The sequence below is a fragment of the Staurois parvus genome, unplaced genomic scaffold, assembly GCF_062004578.1.
Source record: "Staurois parvus isolate SC_StPar_1 unplaced genomic scaffold, SC_StPar_1.0 ptg000234l, whole genome shotgun sequence".
Classification (NCBI taxonomy): domain Eukaryota; kingdom Metazoa; phylum Chordata; class Amphibia; order Anura; family Ranidae; genus Staurois; species Staurois parvus.
In genome coordinates this window covers 2426234-2451282 of record NW_028318030.1, presented here as the reverse complement: position 1 = coordinate 2451282, position 25049 = coordinate 2426234, and the positions used below count along the sequence as shown (strand labels likewise).

The following is a 25049-nucleotide window of genomic DNA, read 5'->3' as shown; positions in this document are numbered from 1 at the left end:
GAAACACTTTTGAAACAGTTTGTCTATTGCTTCCCACAGTAGTGTTACATGTTAACATACATGAAGTTTTCTGCACTCTAGTAGTCAGTTTTTAGGCAAAGCATTAAGGCTCCCAATGTACAGAAGATGATTGCACAGTGCATTTTGTACATGAATACTGTATATGCAATATTTACTGACACAGTTGTTAATATTCATGCAGGAATTTATCTCGTATTTCACATAGCATCCTTGCGTTTTGTCTCTTGCGTCAATGCCATTATGCACTATGGAAACTGCTTTATGCATTGTAGGAATGTTTATCAAAACTTAGTTACAGTACTTACTGCATTTAATCAGTTGACCTGCAGAAGGGTTTACCTTCCTAATGACCAGGGCATTTTTTTGCTATTCAACACTGTGCTATGTTAACTGGCAAATTTTTAGTTGTGCAACACTTTACCCAAATGAAATGTATGTAATTTTTTTCACACAAATAGAATTTTCTTTTGGTTTTATTTGATCACCACTGGGTATTTTATTTTTTATTATATAAATTTATAAAAGACCCAAAATTGTGAAAACAAACCCAATATTTTCTACTTTCTATTATAAAGCATATCCAATAAAATCACATTTCATAAATTTAGGTCAAACTGTATTCTGCTGCATGTCTTTGGTGAAAAAAAAATTCAGATAAGTGTATATTGGTTTGTGTGAAAGTTGTTGTAGTTTCTACAAGCTATGGTATATATACTGGCATTGACGCAGCTATAGATGCTATACTAGTAATGGCGGTGATAAGCCACTTATAGTGTGGCGGACAATCTGGCACTAACACACTGGCTGGGAAGGACATTAACTGACACTGATGTCTCTAGTGACACTAATAGTGATAATACTGTACACTGTGCTAATGACACTGGCTGGGAAGGGGTTAACATCCAGGGACAATCAAGGGGTTACCGTGTGTGCCTAACAAGTGTAATGTGTGCTGCTTTCATGCACAGATCTGGCTCCATGAACAGAATTGATTAAAGGGAGAAGAAACAGTCAGATTTTGTGTTCTGTGCTGTGATTATTCACATACGATCGGCAGGTATAGAGCCAAAATCATCGGCTGAAACCTTCTGACAAACTTATGTTGTGTCCAATCAGGGTGGAAGATTGCAGGACTGAGGAGTCAGGAGAATATTACTCTGTGATTCAGTTCTCTAGAACAGGGATCTTATGAAAGATCCAGTTTACTGTCCTTCAAACGTTTTAGGGGGGCCAGACTGAGGCCGGTGGAAGTAGAAAATATCCCAGTGTCAGAGGGAATAAACAATTCCTCAGGCATGGTGGTCAGTAGGAGTAAAAAAAAAATTTTACAAAATGCATGTGGTTAGCAGGAGGAGGGATAATACCCCATCATTGGTATTGGTGGGAGGAATAGTGACCAATCATTTATGTCAGTGGAAATAGTGCCCCCTCGTTAGTATCAGTGAAAGGAATAATGCTCCACCAGTGGTGTCAGTGGAAGTAATAATGCCTCAACTTTGTTGACAGCAGGCGGAATTATGCCTCGTATCAGTGGGAGGAACAGTGGCCCCAAGGGCCAGGTAAAGGCAAGCAAAACGCACATCTGGCCCGCAGGCTGCAGTTTGGAGACCACTGCTCTAGAACAAATGAGTATATGATCCTTAATCTGTAGAACTACAGTCAGGTCCATAAATATTGGGACATCAACACAATTCTAACATTTTTTGCTCTATACACCACCACAATGGATTTGAAATTAAACGAACAAGATGTGCTTTAACTGCAGACTGTCAGCTTTAATTTGAGGATATTTACATCCAAATCAGGTGAACAGTGTAGGAATTACAACAGTTTGCATATGTGCCTCCCACTTATTAAGGGACCAAAAGTAATGGGACAATTGGCTTCTCAGCTGTTCCATGGCCAGGTGTGTGTTATTCCCTCATTATCCCAATTACAATGAGCAGATAAAAGGTCCAGAGTTCATTTCAAGTGTGCTATTTGCATTTGGAATCTGTTGCTGTCAACTCTCAAGATGAGATCCAAAGAGCTGTCACTATCAGTGAAGCAAGCCATCATTAGGCTGAAAAAACAAAACAAACCCATCAGAGAGATAGTAAAAACATTAGGCGTGGCCAAAACAACTGTTTGGAACATTCTTAAAAAGAAGGAACGCACCGGTGAGCTCAGCAACACCAAAAGACCCGGAAGACCACGGAAACAACTGTGGTGGATGACTGAAGAATTCTTTCCCTGGTGAAGAAAACAACCTTCACAACAGTTGGCCAGATCAAGAACACTCTCCAGGAGGTAGGTGTATGTGTGTCAAAGTCAACAATCAAGAGAAGACTTCACCAGAGTGAATACAGAGGGTTCACCACAACATGTAAACCATTGGTGAGCCTCAAAAACAGGAAGGCCAGATTAGAGTTTGCCAAACGACATCTAAAAAAGCCTTCACAGTTCTGGAACAACATCCTATGGACAGATGAGACCAAGATCAACTTGTACCAGAGTGATGGGAAGAGAAGAGTATGGAGAAGGAAAGGAACTGCTCATAATCCTAAGCATACCACCTCATCAGTGAAGCATGGTGGTGGTAGTGTCATGGCGTGGGCATGTATGGCTGCCAATAGAACTGGTTATCTTGTATTTATTGATGATGTGACTGCTGACAAAAGCAGCAGGATGAATTCTGAAGTGTTTTGGGCAATATTATCTGCTCATATTCAGCCAAATGCTTCACAACTCATTGGACGCCGCTTCACAGTGCAGATGGACAATGACCCAAAGCATACTGCAAAAGCAACTAAAGAGTTTTTTAAGGGAAAGAAGTGGAATGTTATGCAATGGCCAAGTCAATCACCTGACCTGAATCCGATTGAGCATGCATTTCACTTGCTGCAGACAAAACTGAAGGGAAAATGCCCCAAGAACAAGCAGGAACTGAAGACAGTTGCAGTAGAGGCCTGGCAGAGCATCACCAGGGATGAAACCCAGCGTCTGGTGATGTCTATGCGTTCCACACTTCAGGCTGTAATTGACTGCAAAGGATTTGCAACCAAGTATTAAAAAGTGAAAGTTTGATTTATGATTATTATTCTGTCCCATTACTTTTGGTCCCTTAACAAGTGGGAGGCTGTCAGCGACCGACTGGCGGTAGCCTCTAGCAGCCCACTGGCCGGAATTCCCCAGGGCGCGGAGTCTAAGCCTCAGTCTGCTGGTTCACCAGAGCCCCTGATGGTGGGGATGGACTTGAAGCAGCCTGAGACCAGGTCGCGACCCCTGAGGAACACCAGCTGTGGTAGAGGCGGGCGCCAATGGCGTAGAGCAGGTGAGAGCCAGACGTGAAGAGGTATGCGTGGTCAGACGGGCCGGGTCAGTACAGCGGAGCAGACAGTGCAGAGCAGCAGGCAGAAGAATAACGGGTCACAAGCCGGGTTCAGTAATGGGATATCAGGCAATCAGGAACAGGTAAAGAATAGTCAGGACGTAGCCAGGGGTCAGAGCAGGAGAAGGCAGCAGTATCGGAGCAGGAGAAGGCAGCAGTATCAGGGCAGGCTTGGGTCGGCAACAAGGTATCAGGAACACAGGATTAACCAGGAACACAGGAACAGGACAAGACCAGAAGGCGATTTGGAGATACACAGGGCAGGTTTAAATAGGCCGCCCTGTGCTCTCATTGGTGCGGCCGCGATCGCTAGTGCGCATGCGCGGCCGCCGCCGTGATCGCCTAGGATTCAGTGCTCACTGGATCGGATGAGTCGGCGCTCTGCGCATGCGCGCACCGCCGAGGCGCCGGGATCCCTGACAGAGGCACATATGCAAACTGTTGTAATTCCTACACCGTTCACCTGATTTGGATGTAAATACCCTCAAATTAAAGCTGACAGTCTGCAGTTAAAGCACATCTTGTTCTTTTCATTTCAAATCCATTGTGGTGGCGTATAGAGCCAAAAATGTTAGAATTGTGTCGATGTCCCAATATTTATGGACCTGACTGTAAATGAATTAGGATACAAAGTTTTATCTGAAGACATGTTACTTAATCTTTATGTAAGCCCTAAGCGTGTGTGTGTGTATGTTACTAATACTGAAGTCAGAAAAAAACAGAGTAAGATTAATTAAATGTGTTATTTTTAATAACAAAAAAAAAAAGTACGGTAATGAAATTCTTGTCATTAGTAATTAAATTATTGTTCTGTGAAGCCACATAATTACATTAAATCCAGTCACATCCATATGTTTCTCTTATGAATTAAAACTAATAGTTTAGTAACTCTGGCAGAAGAGGGGAGAAAAGGGTAACGGTCACTTTTTAAAAATTTATAATTTTAATCAGAATTGAACAGATCAAAGGAGCCCGGCAGCCAGTACTGATGTTTGTTAGTTAATGGCATCTCCAGGCATGGAGAGGTGTGAATGGACATGAGACTGAAAGAGTATAGCTGGAGGCTGCAGACTGAGTGCAAAGGAAAATATTCTAATAGTATTGACAGGAGTAAATCCAGTAATGTCTGTTGAGGAGGATTGTGTGAACAAAGTGAAGCTTAGATATGTGAAGATTCATTTTTATTGCATGTTTTACCCTATATAATTTTTTTTTCACTTGTGCCAGGTTAAGCTCATTGGTGAAATAGGCAAAAGTCGTGGTATTCTGATCACATCTTACACTAATGTGCGCCTTTTGCAAGAGGACCTGCAGAAATATCATTGGCATTATATCATCCTGGATGAGGGCCACAAGATCCGCAATCCTAATGCAGCAGTCACTCTGGCTTGTAAACAGGTGATTAGCATAGAATGATACAGTATTATAGATGTGTGCATTTGTGTGGTTGCAAAAGTTTTTTTTTTTTTCAATTCTAACACAAGTGTTTTTCTTTCTCAGTTTCGTACTCCACATCGTATAATCCTGTCTGGTTCCCCAATGCAAAACAATTTGCGGGAGTTATGGTCTCTGTTTGACTTTGTGTTCCCAGGAAAATTGGGTACTCTTCCAGTGTTCATGGAGCAGTTTTCTGTACCCATCACCATGGGAGGGTATGCCAATGCTTCTCCTGTACAGGTATGGACATCTTCTGGCTTCCTACAAATTATTACATTATCATCATGTTGCTTAATTTATACCTTTTTACCCTGTTAGCTGCTTAGAGTTGATATACCAGACTTCAGAGTTGTTGATTACTTTTGACTATAAACTGAACCAATTAGAACTCTTTCATATTTTGTTACCCTAAGTTGGGTAAGTTGAAGGATAACAATGTACTCTTTGGATGAAATTAGAAGTGCCTCATATCAGGCCAGGTAGGTTTAATCTAAATGCATTGAATATGCGCTGTGACCTTCTCCAATCCAGGACCTTAATGGGAACGTCCACGCTTCTCAGGCAACTTTAACCAATCTTTCAATACTACAGAGAGGCCAGCGCATGAAAGTCTTTGTATTTTAAAACAGTTTTTGCTTTTTAGCTTGGCAAAATATAACTTGCCAGTTCTCCCAGGTAGGAAGCAATTGTTAAGTTGTTGACAAACTACTTGAGCTCCTCAGTTCCCTCTTTGTTTCCATTGATGTTTTAGAGATCTGATATTTGTGCAGCATTATCAAAGAGTGGAGAATGGGGGATTCTGTGAGTGTAACAAAGCTGGAATAAATAGAATGTTCATCTTGGTTACTGTTAAAAGTGGGGTATATGGGTCCTAAGGGATGTAGGATTTAGGGCTCATGCACAAAACTGACGCAATATTACGCTACATTCACATCTACGTTTTTGCACAGCAGCGCGTAAATGCAAAAAAATCAGTGGGGGGTCCTAGTGATTAGCTGCAGGAGCAAGCCCCATTGAAAGCGGGGGGGGGGGGAGGGGGCTAATTACAGCCACTCTATGCGGTGATTACTGGTGAGTGATCAGCCCTGTACGCAGACAGTCTGTGTCCAGTACCAATCACTTGCAGGTATTCGCGATATAGCGATTATGTGCGAGTGGCTGCAATTGGCTTTGAGACCTGACAACTTTCCATTGCATTCAATGAGACTTGCTCCTGCAGCGAATTGCTACAACCCATCGCTGGTTGTCTTGCATATGGGCTCTGTTGGGCCAAAATGTAGGTGTAACTGTGACCTTAATTATCACTTCTGCATTTCATTAACTAAGGATTTTGAGGTGATTTCCTGCACCTGCTGATCTAGCTTACTGTGAGTATGTGCTGCTTCCCACCAGCATCTTCCACAGTGGTATAACACTTTACAGATCTGAGACTCTCTTCTTTGCAGCTATTTGAGGAAGGGCCCTGCTGATCTCTAATCCCAAGCATGTCTTGCTATGGAGCCAGAGAAGCTACTAGAAAGCTGACACTGTTTAAAGTCAAGGGGCACAAAACCCGTGAATTTTTAATCTGTCAGTATGCTGGCAGCAGTTTGCCTTCTACGAGGACTTATGAATGAGGAGCACTCCGTCTCCAAAATAAGTATCTACTTTGCTGAGACTACTAACCTATTAAATGTCCTGGTAATATAGGAATCATGACCTACCGTATATACTCGAGTATAAGCCGAGTTTTTCAGCACATTTTTTGTGCTGAAAAACGGCCCCCTCGGCTTATATTCGAGTCAACGTCTGCAGGGGGCTGCTGTCTCTTACCTGGCTCCGGTCCCACGACGATCCGGTCCTGGAAGCGCGGCTGCTCCTTCATTCGGTTCGTCCACTGGATGTTCGCGCGGCTGCTCGGCTCCGCCTTCTCACCGGTGATTGGCCGCCAGAACTGTAGCTCAGGAAAGGCACACAGGCGGCCAATCACCGGCGAGGAGGCGGAGCTGAGCGGCCCCGCGAAAATCGAGTGAAGGAGATGCAGGTAAGATGCTTAGGTGCTGCTGCAACCACATATGCTGGCTGCAGCAGCACCATACTGGAACAGGGGTCAGCAAGTGTCAGTGGGAGGAATAGTGCCCCATCATTGGTGTCACTGATACCAATGATGGGGCATTATTCCTCCCACTGACACCAACGATGGGGCACTTTCCCCCCCCCCCCACTGACACCAATGATGGGGCACTATTCCACCCCCCACTGACACCAATCATGGAGCACTATTCCACCCCCCACTGACACCAATCATGGGATACTATTCCTCCCCCCCACTGACACCAACGATGGGGCACTATTCCTCCACCCCCCCACTGACACCAATGATGGGATACTATTCCTCCCACTGGCACCAATGTTGGGACACTATTCCTCCCACTGACACCAATGTTGGGACACTATTCCTCCCACTGACACCAATGATGGGACACTATTCCTCCCACTGACACCAAAGATGGGGCATTATTCCACTGACACCAATAATGGGGTGCTATTCCCCCCACTGATACTAATGATGGGGCACTATTCCTGCCACTGATACCAATGATGGGGCACTATTCCTCCCACTGACACCAATGATGGGGCGATATTCCTCCCACTGACACCAATGATGGGGCACTATTCCTCCCACTGATACCAATGATGGGGCACTATTCCTCCCACTGACACCAATGATGGGGCACTATTCCTCCCACTGACACCAATGATGGGGCACTATTCCTCCCACTGACACCAATGATGGGGCACGATTCTTCCCACTGGTGTTCCCACCCTCGGCTTATACTCGAGTCAATAGTTTTTCCCAGTTTTTTGTGGTAAAATTAGGTACCTCGGCTTATATTCGGGTCGGCTTATACTCGAGTATATACGGTATATTTCACCACTTGTTTATAGGTTAAATGTCCTTTCATCAAATTACAACTGTCTTTGGCAATGAAAGGACATATTACCAATGATCACCTTATAATGTCCTTTGGATGGCTTGATCCACTCTTATGGGGGTCGGAGGAACATCCGTTTGATTTTACCACTAACGTCATTAAGGAAAACGTGAGAAAACATGGAGTTTTTCTACAGTTAGGCATTCGTCATTCTGAGGTAAATGTCACCCATTTGTGCATTCTCTCCTCTGATCCACGGATTAACTAATACAACACAGTTTTGCTTTTTGTCTTCCACAAGCTGTTGATAAAGGGTTTCATCTCCAGGGCCTATTAAACATTTATTACTTAAAGTAAATCCATGCATTGAACCAGTCCTAACAGAAAAAAACAAATGGTCTGACATCTGTTGGTAGAATTTAAATTTGAATAGAGAAGAAAGGGAGATTAAACACTGAATGCAAAAACTGTTATAATTAACAGCACTGAGATACACCATTTACTTTATTACACTTGTGTTTACAGTGTATTTTAACCTAAGAGGTTTTAAAACTACTGTATTTGACTTTTACAAAAAGCAACAACGTGCCCTGTTTTACTGTCAACTTCTGAGAATGTTCAGTCTATACTGAAAAGCAGCTTGTTGTTGCATCTTATGCCTTCTGCTTTGGCTCTTTTGCCTGCTGATTGACCTAAGGAGTTTGGTTAGTTACATAAACTTTAGTATCGTTCATGGTTTTGCCCAGATTGCAGCTACAAAAGAAGTACCCTGTCCAGGAACCTGCAGTGAAATCAGATGCTGTTTGCCTACATGCAATAATTTCCTCAGATCTTTGTTTTAATTATTTTTGCTGCACTACAGGCTGTGACCTCAACTTTGAAAAGACAAGTAAAATACTAAGCTATTCTTTATTTCCACACTTTTCAAATGATTGACCTATGCCTATTACTTTTGCTTTTTAAGAAAACCCATGGTTCAGCTTTAGTTAATGCGTTACAGTGCTAAGTATTTCCCTGGTTGTTAAAATGAGTGGGGGAAAATTTCTTCACAACTGTTCAGGGGTAGATACTGTTGTGCAAGATGTTTTCAAGTTATTTGGAAGCCCAAATTCTGGATCTAAAGATCAGATGGCGACACTGCGGAGCATCAACAACTTGGATGGGATCTTACCAATCAGTTGCTAGCTTGAGCCAGTATAGAGGAGGGTAGTGATATGGAGGTGCAGGCAACAGAGGTGGGTAGCTGGGTTACAGGTAAGGGTGAGGGGAAAGCTTTACAGTGCTGTTCCTGAGTTGCACTCAAATCAACATGTCAGGTGTCATGATATTGGGGTATTAGTTTAGGAGTGACATTTCTGGGGCCAAATACATCCCCTAGCTGCCAGGGCAGAGGCTACTCCAGTAGATCAGAGGTAGGGGTACAAGCAAGCATACATAGATACTGGGGTAGGGGACTCCATAATTTTGAAGGACAGATAAGGTAAACTGTCTCAAAGACAGTGATCGCAGAACAGTATGTGATTCAGTTGGACGGATTGTTCGCTGGAACCAGGGAAGACCCAGATATCATGGTACACATTGATACAATAGACAAAATTAGAGGAAGATGGAGCATGCTTAAAAATGACTTAAACGACTTAGGTTCTGCGATATAAAAAAAAAGGATCTCCATGGTAGTATACTCAGCCAGAGGGACAACAGGAGCATCAGTAACTAAATAAGTGGCCCAGAAACTGGTGTAAGGGAGGATTTTGGGTTCAAAACCAAGAACTGGATCAATTTTTGGCCATGCGCAGCATGTGAGCTGTCGCATCTCACAGAGCTTCCACTTCTGATCCTGCTTTGACCTTCTTCCCAGCCACATCAATCGACTAATGTGCCTCAAAATCTCCATACTACTTTGGGTTAGCCCGTTGATCCACCTGGTTGGTTTCAGACCAAAATCACACTTATGATGACCAGCAAAAGTAAAGCGGAAGGAGTGGCGCTAGAGTCCCAAAATGGCGCTCCTGCAGCTTTACCTCAGAGAACACCACTAGATGCAGAAAAACTAAGGAACATGGTGAGTAAACAGGACAAGGCACCCCATTCTGCTGAGAAAGAACATACCAGGGATATGCTGTATTATACCCAGAAACTACAGGCACCCAAGGACAATCTCAAACAGAAGACTCTGAGGCATCACAGAACTTTCCTGAAAATGAGTATGGGGTGACAACCATTACACACAGGTGCTTCTTCTATTACAACTCAGAAGGACCCACCATTAGAGCAGGCAGAGGACACCACTGAGGATGGAGAACAGCTAACTTTGGGGGAGACCCTTAGGGTGATTAATAAAAGTACAGCCTATACTAATACCTTGAAATATCACTTTGGGTGCCTACAAGAGAAGGTATCCCTTCTGTGCTAAGCATTTCCAGAAAATTAGAGAGCACACCACTGCTACTGAAAGTCGTATTAGTGATATGGAGTATAAGCTGTCCCTCCCATCAGAGAGTCCCAAGTCCACTGCACAGTTGGCCAGAGCTAACAACATACGGGCGGATGACATCTAGAATAGACTGAGGCGCAGCAACATTTGTATTGTGGGCCTACCAGAAAGGGTGGAGGGAAAGGATTCAATGGATTTTATTGAATGCTGGTTCACAGAGCTTTTTGGCAGAGATGCTTTTACACCTCTATACTCTGTGCAACAAGTCCATAGAACCCCCTCCCACCACCCTCTCGCACCTGAACATCCACCTAGCCCTATGTTGGTCCACTTGTTAAAATATAAGGACAGAGAAATTATGTGGCTTACTTCGCATAACAACACTTCTGTTTCATGTGCACAAACATATATTGCATGGAGATTTTCATGTATACAAACATATCATATAAAAAGAATTCTACATGTGTTTTATTGCATATCATTATTTGTCCCACCATGCTCCGTGTCAAATGACATTTTTCCTGAAGCTCAGTACTGTGAGGTTAAGTCTTGTCAGGGGGAGTAAAGCAATACATATATAAGAAAATAAAATATAAATATCAAGCGTAGGCGAGCGCTGGAACTATGTAAGTAGCTAGCGCAAAGGTATAGGTAACAGCTCCTTATAAATAAATGTATAGAAAGAGTGGGCGTACCCCTGAAGATGTGCATGTGCACAAAACGCGTCGGGTGGAGCCATTTGCTAATGTCACGTTGCCATAGGTTGGCCATCTTGGTACATGATTTATATTCAGTTTTACTCTATTTTCACATGGATTGTCTTTTATTCATGACACAATAAAATACTACACTATTTACAATTCTTGGCTCTTGTGGTGAGCTGTTCCTCATAGGAGAGGGTCCACCTGCCTTTTGTGCCTTTTGACTGATCATCCCCTGCAGAGGCTTTACTGCGGTTACCTTTTGTCCAGATGAGATGTGCTTACATGCTGTTTACCACTAGTTATCTAGTGAGTGTGCATCTGACAGGGGTGGTGGATTCCCATTTGGATCACTTCACAGTATTTCACCATGATTGCCGTACCTATATTCTTACGGACCATTGATATTTAATGGACTTTATATATTTTCACCTTTATGCTGCACTGTACTTGACTGTTCTGTTGAGCAGTTTTAGTTTTCAGATTGATATTTGCACTTTACTTTCACATTAGAATTATTCATTTATTTTAGCGCTGCACTTTCTGTACATATATAATGTTTTATAGGTCTCAAACACCACTTTTTCAGGTTCAGTAAAACTATAAACAACCGTAAATATCCATTTCAGCAATAAATTACATGTGCATAATAAATGAATTTATAATAACCTATAGCTTTTGTTATATGAACACCAAAGATTGGGATCAAGAGCCTGGGAACCACCAGTCACATCAAACCTCCTTCCACTTGGTGCATATCCTGTGTTGCATATCCCTATGGCAGAAGCCAGTTATCTCTTCTATCACTTTAAGTTGCACTCCTGTATAGGATGGGTCTATCATTCCACTACACCTCCAATGCTCGAGGTGTGAGTGTTGTGATCCACCGATCCCTGGATTTTCAAGAATGTGTTACCCTGGTGGTTAGAGAAGCTTGCTGTGACTTTTATTGCAGAATGTACTCTGTTTCTACTTGACTCTATCCTTGGATAAACACCCCCCCCCTCTATAGCCTGCATCTCAGGATAGAGGGACTGCCCTTTCCCAATTCTTGCTCGAGGTAGGTTGGGTTGATCTCTGCAAGAGCCTCCACCCCACTGATGGACATTTTTGGAGAGAGAGAGTTTGAGAGGGAGAGATGGAAGGGCCTTAATCAATTCCCAAGTGCGCTATGGCCGAAAGACTGCCACAGCGCGACTGTCCAGTTCTGGGAGGGCGTCCATGGATGTCCTCCCAGAATGCGTCTCCTGCGCACCCCCAGCGGCATGCACCCAGCGCTGTCGGTAATTGCTGTGTCCTACAGACACAGCTGATTACTTGATTAGGTAAAAGGTCAATCACAGTGGCCTTTTACCACGTGATAAACTGTGTCCAATGACACAGCAGATCACAAAGTAAATACAGTTGCCGGTCATCGGCAACACTTTCCTCACGCTGTCACAGCATGAGGAAAGTACTGCCGATAGCTGGCAAATAAGACAGGGGAGATCTGCACTGATAATCAATTCTGCCTGTCAGTGCCCAACAGTGCTGTCTGTCAGTGGTGCCCATCATTATCGCATATCAGTGCATCATCCGTGCCTCCTCAACAATGCCCATCAGTGCTCATCAGTGGTGCCTATCAGTGCAGCCTTAGAAATGCATATCAGTGAAGGAGAAAAATTACCTGTTTGAAAAATTTTATAATAGAAACAAAGAAAACCACCTTTTTTAATTTTTTTTTTCTTCCATTTTGTTGCTCTTTTTTTGTTTATAGTGCAAAAAATAAAAACCCCAGTGGCGAGTAAATACCACCAAAAGAAAGCTCTATTTGTGTAAAAAAAACCAGATAAATATTTCATATGGGAACAGTGTTGCATGACCACACAATTGTCATTCAAAGTGCAACAGCACTGAAAGTTGAAAATTGGCCCGGGCCAAAGGGTTGAAAGTGCCCCATGGGCAAGTGGTTAAAGGGGCATGGTTAAGTAAAACAAAAGCATTTTTGTCGCCATAAAATATGCTCAGATTAATGTTAACAAATGTCACTGTAAAAATATGAACTTAGCCTGTTTTAAAAGTGGACAGTGTCAGTCAGTATAGCAGCAATGTCAGTAGGGCAGTGGATGGTGTGTGGATGATGTAAGTAGGGCAGTGGACATTGCCAGTCAGTAGAGCAGAGATTGGTGCCAGTAAGACCATAGATGGTGATTGAAGCTTATTTTTATTTTATTATTTTTTAGGAGCCCCGTTGGGGGCTTTGTTGAAATATCAGGTGTCTAGAGAGACCCCTGATATCTCATTTTTGAGACAAAAGGGACTGAGGACAGATTCCACAGTACCTTTCTCTGAAGTCTCAGCTGCACTGGACAGTGAATACATGGGAAGTGCTCTGTGCTGAGACACAGGAGTGATTGGTACCAATCACTCACTGCATTTATTCAGGACAGGGCCAGTAAATGACAACCTTTGCCCCTTGCCCTCCTCCCCATCCTGAAATGATCCCGTGCAGCAGCTGGTGAGAGAAGAAGAGGAAGCCAACAGAGCTGGGGGGTTGGCAGACCCGGGCAGCAAAAAAAAAAAGAGGAAGATCAAATCGGCTGTATTGTGCTCCTGCAGCTGCTGAAAGCCAGTTTCTACTCCTTTCTCTCCTGACGGCATTCAGCAGCTGCAGGAGGAAAATACAGCCAATCGGTTCTAGTAAATGCCACCCTTCCTTTCCAGGTGTGACGGGGAAGCTGCACAGGTCACCTGGAGCATGAGGACGGCGCCCCAGCTGCCTCTTCTGTCCAGGTGTAACAGGGAAGCTGCACGGGCCCCCTGGAGCATGGGGAGGCAGCACCCCTCTCATTGTGGTGCCTGGGGCACGTACATCCCCTGTGCGACGTGATGCATTGCACAAAAAGCATGCAGCAAGGAATGGGAAGCAGTCAATCTGAAAAAAGGCCTGCCAGGGATGGAATCCAGCTGTTGATTGTACACAAGACCAATTCCAGATTGAAAAGAAAACAGAATGCAACTCATGACATACTTGCGAGGAAGAAATCCTCTCGCCTCATATCAAGCAAAATTAGATCTCTGAGTTCTGTAGTAAATCTCCCTTGATGTCACCTTTAATGCGTGTGTGACAGAAGGTCGGGTCTGTTCTGAAGAATCCAAAGGTTGTCCACTGGCATGTTCACAATGCTGGCATACCAATTTTTCCTAAGCCAAGCCAGGGCGATCAAATTAGGAAGAATTGGTCCCCTTTTGTCACGAGAGTTTCCACCCCAGATGCCTCAGGATCCCTGGTCCTGGAGATTAACAAGTCCAAATTCACCGGGCCACCAGAAGGTTCACATTTGGAGTGCCCCACAGGCACTGACGTTCCTTGAGCAGCTCTGGGTGATAAGCCCACTCCCTTGGAGACACTTGTTGATGGCTGAGGAAATCCTCCTACCAATTTTCCACACCTGGAATATGGATGGCGGACAATGTGCGAGCATGGAGTTCCACTCAAGCCTGGATGAGAGCCACTTCCTTCTGAGCAGCCCAACTTCTGGTCTCTCCTCTATGATTCATGTATGCCACCGCCATAGCGTTGTCCAAATGAACCCTTACAGAAAGGCTGTTAGCTGCACTGACCAAAGTAGCAGAGTAGGGTGAATCACCCTCAATTCCAGGATGTGGATGAGCAATGACAACACTGGGAAGAATGTGCTTCTATTCCTAGCGTGGTCAGTTTGAAATAGGAAAGCAGGGGATCAGGATCACAAGGGATTTCACACAAAGAAGAAATACTAAAAGAGGGTACTTTTCAATACAGGTATATGGTACAACTTATACATATCAGTAAAATGAATGTGGGTAACAAACATAGTTTGTTTGGATCAAGCTGATCCAGTGAACTATTTACGTTACTAACAGTTGCTGCGGTAGTGTGCGTGTCTCAGCTGTATACAGTATACAGTGCTGTGTTCTGGCAGCGAGACAACCTCCCGTCGTGTTCCTGGAACAAGATTCGGACCGAGTGCTGCTCAATCGTTCAGAGAAAGTTTTATATTCTATGAATAAATACAAAGCATCTTCTGATTGAGGTGGAATTTGTGACTTCATCAGCCCACCTCTTTGCCTCAGCCAATAGGACGCTTGCTCCGAATACCTCAGCAGTGCTCAACTCAACTCGATTTTGTTCTTGGAGCAGAAGGGAAGTCCTCATACAGTTCATACAGCGCACACAACCACTGCAACTGTTAGTGAAGCAAATACAGTCAGGTCCATAAATATTGGGACATCGACACAATTCTAACATTTTTGGCTCTTTACACCACCACAATGGATTTGAAATGAAACAAACAAGATGTGCTTTAACTGCAGACTGTCAGCTTTCATTTGAGGGTATTTACATCCAAATCAGGTGAACGGTGATCCATTGTGGTGGTGTATAGAGCCAAAAATGTTAGAATTGTGTCGATGTCCCAATATTTATGGACCTGACTGTAGTTTGGACCAACTTTATCCAAACAAACTATTTAAAGTTAAATGAAATCTTGAGATCAGCTTTAGATGGCAGTCCACCACAGCAAACTGCAGAAACCCATGCTGAGGTGGAAAGATCAGAACGTGCAGACAAGCATCTTTGATGTCAACTGCTGCAGGGAATCTCCCTGTTGGAGAAATGTCCCTATTGACCGCACCGATTCCATCCAAAACTTCTGCACTTGTAGAAACATGTTGAGTCTCATGCAAACCAAAATGGGACAAACGTCCCCTTGGTTTCGGAATTATGAAAAGGTCTGTGTGGAAACCACAAAACCTTTTGTCCTCTAGAGCTGAAATGATCACTTCTTGAGATGGGGGGATGACCAAGAGCTTGCAGAGTAAATATTTTTTGTGTATTCACAGAAAACATATGAAAGCATAAAGAATGGAGGAGAAAGCTCTGAAATTCCAGCTTGTAGCTTCAAGGCATTATGTTGCGGACCCACGCATTTGCAGTCTCTTCCTCCCAAACCTCTACAAAGGCCTGCACACCTCAGTGAGTGCGGGTGCCCCTCTATTGGGAAGAAGACTTTTTCACTGCCTTAGTAGGCTTAGGAGTCCATGGTTTTCTACAGAAATGGAACTGGCGTTTGGGCTAGGAGATTGGTAAAAGGACTGAAGGCCTACTTAATTTCTTGGTGAACTCACTCTTGATGAGTTATTGCTGAGAAAACCTTTTTGGTAGAATGAACACCAGTCCGTGTACAAAACTTACTTTAAATGAGGATGTACAGGGAAGGATTGTGTATGCTATGGTTAACACCCTGATCCAAATACTATAACCTTTGGATTGAAGGACTCAAGATGCAGTATTTTTATACTAGTCTGAACAACTTCTGCTTAAAGGCTCACAAAGGCCTTTTTTGAGTCTGAGATAAACCCTGTTCCTGAGGTTCTTCAGAATAGATTCCTCGGATAAGGGTTATTCTGTGTCCCCTTTTACCAGACCATTCACATCTTCCTCTATCTTGTCCTTCTCTGGTTCCTCCGTTAATAAGGAGGGAGAGGGGGGATGCTTCCATTTACAACCCATGCGGTCCAAACTAGCAAGTGTTCTGGAAATCTGCTGCACCCCAGTGATTACGGATGAAAATTCCTCCCTTATCACAAAAGGACTTGAGGAAGGCACCCAAAAAGTAGGAGCAACTTGTGGTTCCACCAGGAAGCTCTGGTGTTACCTGTAATCCCACCAGGAAGCTCTGCTGAGACCTGTTGTCTCATAAAAAAAAAACTGCTGCAAGCTGTAATCCCTAAGGTATGCTCTGCTGTGCCCTTGTATCCCCAGAGGTATGCTGTGCTTTGACCTGCAGTCCCAGAGGTTTTGCTCTGCTGTGACCATTAGTCTCAGAGGTTATGCTCTGCTGTAACCTGTAGTCCCAGAGGTTATGCTCTGCTGTGACCTGTAGTCCCAGAGGTTTGCGCTGCTGTGACCTGTAGTGCCAAATGATTGCTCCGCTGTGACCTGTAGTCCCAAAGGTTTTGCTCTGCTGAGACCTGTCGTCCCAGAGGTTTTGCTCTGCTGTGACCTGTCGTCCCAGAGGTTTTGCTCTGCTGTGACCTGTAGTCCCAGAGGTTTTGCTCTGCTGTGACCTGTAGTCCCACATGGATTGGTCTGCCCCAGAATCTTTACTACCGAGCCAGGCGCAGTCCAAGATGGCTGTCTCTGCTTTTACTCCATATGTGATCTAATGACTGTACTGGACATGCATGCATGGCCCTAAATGTTCCAAAGTGAATGCATGAGGTGGAGGAAAACTCCCTGCCTCCTGCATTTGGCTCTAAGAGTCTCCAAGACCTCGCTTTGCTTCATTCAGCCTGGGATGTACACAAAAAACACCACACTATACTCACTGATGTGACCTGTAGTCCCACATGGAATAAAAACTAACATTGAGAACCACCTTTCCGGTCCTGCCCCAAGGGAAGGAAAGAGGTCATTAGGGGATACCAGCAGGGCTGCTGCCAGGGCGCTCACTATTTTGCCACAGGAACCCCTAAGAGGGCCAATGTTCATCCATTACAGTGAGCTTTGCCACAAGAGTCTTCAGGTATTTGACTCCCCAGATGAGGATCACTGTTCTGCACTGTACCAGTCCACAAGGCAATATTGGTCATATTCCACAGGGGCCAACACAGACGAGCAACATTATCGGCCATCGCCACATTTTCCGAGTCTGGGTACCATTTTTCTGACTATGGAAAAACCATAAGAAAATGGATCTGGAAAGAGCTAGACTCCTAATCCCAGGTGGAACTGTTGAGGGGCTAGCTATATCACCTAGATACTAGCAAAAAAACTGAAGCCTTGCCTATCTGGGAGATGACTTTTTGTCTTGTTTTTTGCCTGAGTCCTATCACCTGAAGTGCCAGCAAAACGATCTCCTAATGGATATGAAGATGCTTGGTGTTCCGTGATTTTCAAAAAAGAAACCTTAGCTTGGCCTCATCTTGGTTTCCAATCCTTGGGAAAGATTAAAAACCTAAACTTAAACTAAAAGAAGTTAAGAAAAAAAGCAACAAACCTAATAAGAGGGCAGGGAGGACCTTTTGTTATGAGGAATGACTCTGAAAATGAAACCTATTCTTCCTGAAGAAGGGATTCTTAAAAGGGGGATACAATTACAATCTACAAATCTTTCAGTGGTGATTGTAGTCTTGGGGAAAACAGCTGTTTAATCCAAGGTCTCTGAAGAAGACACATAGCCACACAATGAAGTTAAATGAAAAGCAGTTCAATCGTAAACTGCATAAGGGGTTCTTTGCTGTTAAAGCAGCAAAGATGTGGAATGTTCACACGCGCACATACACATGTTGAACTGGATGGACCTGTGTCTTAATTCAAAATTACCAACTATGTAACTGATTTTAGAGTTTCAGCATTATCTGTTTTTATATTGTAGGTTAAGACTGCATATAAATGTGCATGTGTGCTACGTGATACTATAAATCCTTATCTTCTGAGACGTATGAAAGCAGATGTGAAGATGAACCTGTCACTTCCTGACAAAAATGAACAGGTGAGCTATGGTTTTTCTTTTTTTAATATTTTTTATTATGGCATCACATTATGACACAGCAGGGAAAAAAAATGAGTGGTTTTTTTTAATAATGTAAAAAAAAAAACTTAAAAAATTTGTGCCAGAACTTTTTATGTTGAAAGCAAAGGGCATGCTAAAACTTAAGAGACATTCTTCATAAAATGTCTGTTTTGTTGCGATAAAATATATTCCTACTATTGCCATTTTTATAGGTGTTGTTCTGTCGTTTAACTGATGAGCAGCGACAGGTGTACCAGACCTATATAGATTCCAAGGAAGTCTATGGAATACTAAATGGAGATATGCAGGTAAGAGACCATTTAAAATGAAAGCTAGGGGAATAGTGCTTCTGCAGGGTTGGGAACAGTGACTGAATCAATATACGTGTGTGTGTATGTATAATAGTTTGTGTGTGTGTGTGTGTGTTTTGTTGTTTTTTTTTTCTGGTTCATCTTTTTCAAATTGTAAGCTTCTTCATAGACCAGGCATGAAAAGAGTACACTATTGTACTATTTAGATGAATGAATACATTCAAAGTGCATTGCAAGCATGAAGCTTGACTGTAACATTGAAGTATTCGGCCAGGTTTGTGGCTAAAGAGCAAATAGTCTTCACATTACACTCAGGATAAATGCACATATTCTCCAGCATACCAAAGATCTCCAAACGTAGTTCAAAATTGCAGAAAGATCACATCACAAAAGGAACTAGTGCAACATTTTAGATCCGCGCAGGACCCCTTCATCAGGCTTGTAATCACATTACACCCAGTCACTCAGTACAAAAGAATACTCTAGTTAAATAGGGTAAGCCCAACTTCAAGCGAAAAAAAGCATTCCATTGCAGTGGGGCTGTGCCCACACTGCAAGGGCTAAAGCGGTAGTAAACTCTCCTGCCTAACTTTGCGTCATGTAAAGCATTAAACAATCTTTAACAAGTAGATGGCTTTAAATGTGTTACAACCTGTGCCGTTTAGGAGATATAGCCTGATTTTTGTGTCAATTATGTCACTCAAGCTTTTTGTCCCCGATTGATGGCACTTTCAGCGTGCTGTCAGTCTATGAATCTAGGTGCCGTGCCTCTGTCAGCATAACTTCATGGCATTGCATTGCAATCCTGCGAGAGTGCTGACCATTGATAATTTCCTGAAACACTCCATGTGACTTTCTACCTCACAAGAGGCGTGAACAGTGCCGTTCATGATCAACACAGGAAGGAAGGAGTCTATTTACATATATTCTTATTGGTTATGTGGGGCTATGTCACCATGGTAATGGTAAATGAAAATGGGGCTTGGTTAATATTCACGGGGCATATAGGAGATTCTGACTATGACAGTATTGAAAGGGCCAAAGTACAGATGAGGATGGAATCGGGAGGCAACAGCAAATATGGCGCTGCCTTTGCCAGAACAGATGAATAAGAAACCAAGATGCAGAAACAGTAAGAAAGATGCTATGAGGCTATAATTAGTATCCCGGTATATTTAGAAATGATATACATAGTGGCCTTGATTGCTGGGATTTTTGCTTCAGCGTTTACTTCCGCTTTAACTGTTTTGTTTTTGTCTAGAGGATTAGAGAAGGGAGATACACTTACTAATCCTCCAATCCTCTCTTCACAAACCAGTCCCTGTGGCACCTGCCCTCACTTGGTTTTGTGCGGTGGACGGTTCTTGATGTTAAGCCCATAGTCCTACTCTGGATGTGAGGATGTTGGGAACATTCCACTGCTGGATCATGGGGGAGCACTGTTTGCAGCTGGATCAGAGGATCAGGTGGCTATAAGCTTTCTGGTTGCCCCTGGAGAAAACGAACAGTTAATCCTTGCAGTGAGGGCACAGCCCCACTGCATGCGAAAACCTTTTTTTTTTTTTTGCATGCAGTGGGCTTTACATTTTTGGACTAAGCTTGCATCAGAGCACTAAAATATTGGTATTCTGGCATCTTATAGTCATTTGCGGTGTCCAGTGTATCAGAGTACAGTGCATTGCGGAGTTCAGTGCGTTAGTGTACAGTGCATTGCTGTGTCCAGTGTATCATAGCACAGTGCATTGCGGTGTCCAGTGCGTTAGTGTATTGCGGTGTCCAGTGCATTAGTGCACAGTGCATTGCGGTGTCCAGCGCGTTAGTGTACAGTGCATTTGCGGTGTCCACTGTATCAATGTACAGTGCATTGCGGTGTCCAGTGTATCAGAGCACAGTTTATTGCGGTGTCCAGTGCATTAGTGTATAGTGCATTGTGGTGCCTCCTACTACTACACTCCCCTACCTGATGTCCTGGAGGACAAACTACAGGTATTTTTACACAATATCACCCGCACTATCTCTGCCGAAATTGGGTAATTAGCCCACACAGACCACCTTGAAAGAAAATCTGACGAATTAGTGCAATACGTGCATGTTTTGGAAGAAAATGATGTGAATTTGAAACATTCTGTTACTCAATTACAGCTCCAACAGGAGGACCTGGAAAACAGGGAACGCTGCCAGTATATTCGTGTTCATGGCATCTCCAAAACAGACCCTGACTCCCAACTTAAACGTTACTTGCTGTCTCTGTTTACCACTCTGGCCCCTAAAGTTCCAGATATTGATTGGTGTATGGACCGGGTCCATAGATCGTTAGGCCCAAAGCCTCTTGAGGGTACTAGGCCCAGAGACGTTATCAATCGTTTTCATTACTTTGACAGCAAAGAAGCCTTGCTCAATTCTACCCGCAACAAGGCCTCCCTGGAATTCAGAGGGGACAAACTTCAGATCTTCATCGACCTATCCCCTATCACTTTGGCCAAGAGGCGTGTCCTGAGGCCAGTTACCACTCATCTCCAGCAGCATCATATTGCCTACTGGTGGGAGTTCCCTTTTTAAGCTTGTTGTCTCCAAAGACAATTCCCAAGTTTTACTTCGCGATTTACATGAAGAGGGCGCCTACCTCAAACAGCTGGGTCTCCCTCCCCTGCTGGAAGAGGCCTTCTTGCAGCCTCCTGACATCATCCACGATTTCCACTACTCCATACATTGTCTGGATGCCATCTAATTCCGGGATGAAGAGGTTTCCCCGCACCCCCCAACTGCCCAGATTGCCTGGCTTGTCGGGTTCCACCACCTGACCCTTCCAGATACCAGGTGTCTCGCCTTGCTGAATATGCTGCTACGTTCTCATGAAAGATTAATTGGAAGTTCCTATGGTACACATATGTATTTCCTGAATACAGCTATTACAAGGTTAACTGAAATAGACACCTGTCATTTGGAGACAGCTGCCGTGTTACCCACTGGTACATCAGGCTTTTTGTCCTGGCAATTCGACTCATCCTCGATGTCTTGGGTTTATATCTTTGATAATAGCTTTGGTATCTTTTGCTCTTCTGGCCATATCCCATGCGGCTTCTGTTCTTTGTGACGCATTTGTTATTGTTATGCCTGTTGCCATAATAGCATTCTGGTTCTCTGTTATTTTTCTGTCTTTCATCGATGATAGTAGCTATCTTGATCAGGAAAAACTGCCCCCTGAGGGTCTCCTCCTCTCAGGTCGACCCACATGGTCGCTATGTTTTATTGGAATGTATGTATGCTGACGCTCCATTAGTACTTTTGAATTTGTATGCTCCCAACTCTGTTCATCTGTTATTTCTCTCTCAGACTTTAGACAAGTTATGTTCGGTATCTACTTGTATGATAGTTGGGTGGGATTTTAATCTAGTCATGTCACCCCATAAAGATAGATGAGTGCTCTTCCCCCCCCACTCTGTCGAAAAGACTCCTCATCTACAGCTCTCCGCACATTGATTCGGGAGCATCGCCTCTTTGACGCCTGGAGAATTAAACACCCTCTGCACACACAGTTCACGTTTTGCTCTACTCCATATCACATGTACTCTAGGTTGGATCACTTTTTATCACCGCCCCCATTATCCCTTTCCTAGTTTCTTCGGAGATCAACCTGATGACGTGACCAGACCATGCCTCATTATCACTTGATCTTATCCTCCCTAACTCCACCCTTAGGGTTTGCCACTGGTGCTTTAATGAAAGCTTTCTGCGCTCGGAGCAGCTTCGAGAGGAGCTCTCCCAGGGTCTAGACACTTACTTTCAATTGAATGTTGGCACAGTATCGTCACCCTCTACCCTCTGGGAAGCTCATAAGACCATCATTACACCCTGTTCCAAATTATTATGCAAATTCTATTTAAGTGTCACAAAGATTAAATATTTATTTTTTCAGTTTAACTCATGGATGGCATTGTGTCTCAAGGCTCTTTTGATCACTGAAAACAATCTCGGACACCTGTGATAATTAGATTAGCAGGTGAGCCCAATTTAAGGAAAAACTACTAAAGGAGGGTGTTCCACATTATTAAGCAGAGCACCATTTTCAAGCAATATGGGGAAGAAAAAGGATCTCTCTGCTGCCGAAAAAAGTGAAATAGTTCAGTGCCTTGGACGAGATATGAAAACATTAGATATTTCATGAAAATTTAAGCGTGATCATCGCACTATTAAGAGATTTGTGGCCGATTCAGAGCACAGATGGGTTGGTGCAGATAAAGGCACATTGAGGAAGATTTCTGCCAGATCCATGCATCATATCAAGAAAGCAGCTGCTAAAATACCATTACATAGCAGCAAACAGATATTTGAAGCTGCTGGTGCCTCTAGTCCCACGGATATCACGGTGTAGAGTCCTCCAGAGTCTTGCAACTGTGCATAAACCTTCTATTCGGCCACCACTAACCAATGCTCACAAGCAGAAATGGCTGCATTGGGCAGAAAAATACATGAAGACTAATTTTCAAACAGTCCTGTTCACTGATGAGTGCTGTGCAACCCTGGATGGTCCAGATGGACGGAGTAGTGGATGGTTGGTGGACGGCCACCCTGTTCCAACAAGGCTGCGACGTCAGCAAGGCAGTAGTGGAGTCATGTTTTGGGCTGGAATCATGGGAACAGAGCTGGTCGGCCCCTTTAGGGTCCCTGAAGGTGTAAAGATGGCCTCTGCAAAGTATGTGGAGTTTATGACTGACCACTTTCTTCCCTGGTTCAGAAGGAAGAACAATGATTTCCGTAATAAAATCATCTTCATGCATGACAATGCACCCTCTCATGCTGCAAAGAATATCTCTGCATCAATGGCTGCTATGGGGATAAAAGGAGAGAAAGTTGTGGTGTGGCCTCCATCCTCCCCTGACCTTAATCCTATTGAGAACCTTTGGAGCATCCTCAAGCAAAAGATCTATGAGGGTGGGAGGCAGTTTACATCCAAACAGCAGCTCTGGGAGGCTATTCTGACATCTTGCAAACAAATTCAAGCAGAAACTGTCCACAAACTCACAAGTTAAATGGATTCAAGACTTGTGAAGCTGCTATCAAATAAGGGGTCCTATGTTAAAATGTAACGTGACCTGTTAAAATGTTTAAAAAGTTAAAATATTGTTAAACGTATGATTGAAATCGCTTTTGATTTCAGTAAATATTCTGCAAAAACAACAAATGACAATTTTCAGTTCTTTACAACCTATAAAGTGTTTTGAAACTTACTGTGCGTAATAATGTGGAACAGTGCATTGTAAGTTTTTTATGTTTAAAAAAAATACTGTTATTAGGAGGTTTGTTCAATAAAATTTGAATTGTACTCTTAATAGTTGATAACATGAGTATTATGCTGACGGTTATTTAAATCAATTATTTAGGTAAATGAGAAAAATATAATTTGCATAATAACTTGGAACAGGGTGTAGAGGCTTCTGTATTTCTACTGGTGCCTGTCTGAAGAAAAATTCTGTTTGCACCAGGCAATCCTTATTACGCCAATTAACCACAGCGGGAAATCGATTGCTTGATAAGCCATCTATATCTCAGTTACAGAAGGTTTCCTATATACCTGATCAAATCAGGGCTCTTGACCTACATAAAACAGCTCAATCTCTTACCTGGGCCAAGTAAAAAATTGTATTAGTTTCCAACAAACTGCACCGTATGCTCGTGAATAAGCCTAAATCCCAGGCGCCCCCTTCCCTACTGGGTCATTTACTCCAGCCTGATGGCAAACTCACATATGACCCTCATGCCATGGCTATAGTATTTGAATGTGACAAGAAACTTTATAATTGTCTATCTCCTGATATTCATCCCCTCATCCAGATGGCTGCTTTATCATCTTTCCGATGTCAATGCTTTGAGCGCTGAAGTTTCTATAGAAGAACTTCCATATGTTGTTAAGAACCTTCCCACTCACAAGTCCCCGGGACCGGACGGTCTTCCCTACTCATATTACAAATCCTTTATTGGCATCTTAGCCCCTCATCTTCTTAACATGTTTCAGGCTCTCCTGAGAGGGTCTCACCTACACAATGACTTTACACTCTGATACATCTCTGTGATCCCAAAGCCGGACAAAGACCACTCTCTCCCAGATAATTATCGCCACATAGCCTTATTGAACTCCGACTACAAATTATTCACAAAAATACTAGCCAATAAAGTGGCCAAATGTATCTCCAAACTTATACACAGAGACCAGGTGGGATTTGTCCCAGCTAGACACGCGGCGGATAACACTGACTTGATCGATCTTATCAACAAGTCCCCGAAACCCACTCTCTTGTTAAGCTTAGACACCCAAAAAGCGTTT

The 25049-nt window shown here is 43.4% G+C and overlaps 1 protein-coding gene across 2 annotated transcripts in view; it reads left to right on the top strand.

The window, feature by feature from the left end:
- ERCC6 (ERCC excision repair 6, chromatin remodeling factor) overlaps window positions 1-25049 on the top strand; it is a 147751-nt gene that overhangs the window by 52313 nt on the left and 70389 nt on the right. For both annotated transcript variants that reach the window (XM_089680011.1, XM_089680012.1), the window contains exons 9-12: window positions 4619-4789; window positions 4892-5068; window positions 18279-18395; window positions 18629-18724. In XM_089680011.1, the coding sequence (XP_089536137.1) occupies window positions 4619-4789; window positions 4892-5068; window positions 18279-18395; window positions 18629-18724 (561 nt within the window). The remainder of the gene's footprint in view (window positions 1-4618; window positions 4790-4891; window positions 5069-18278; window positions 18396-18628; window positions 18725-25049) is intronic.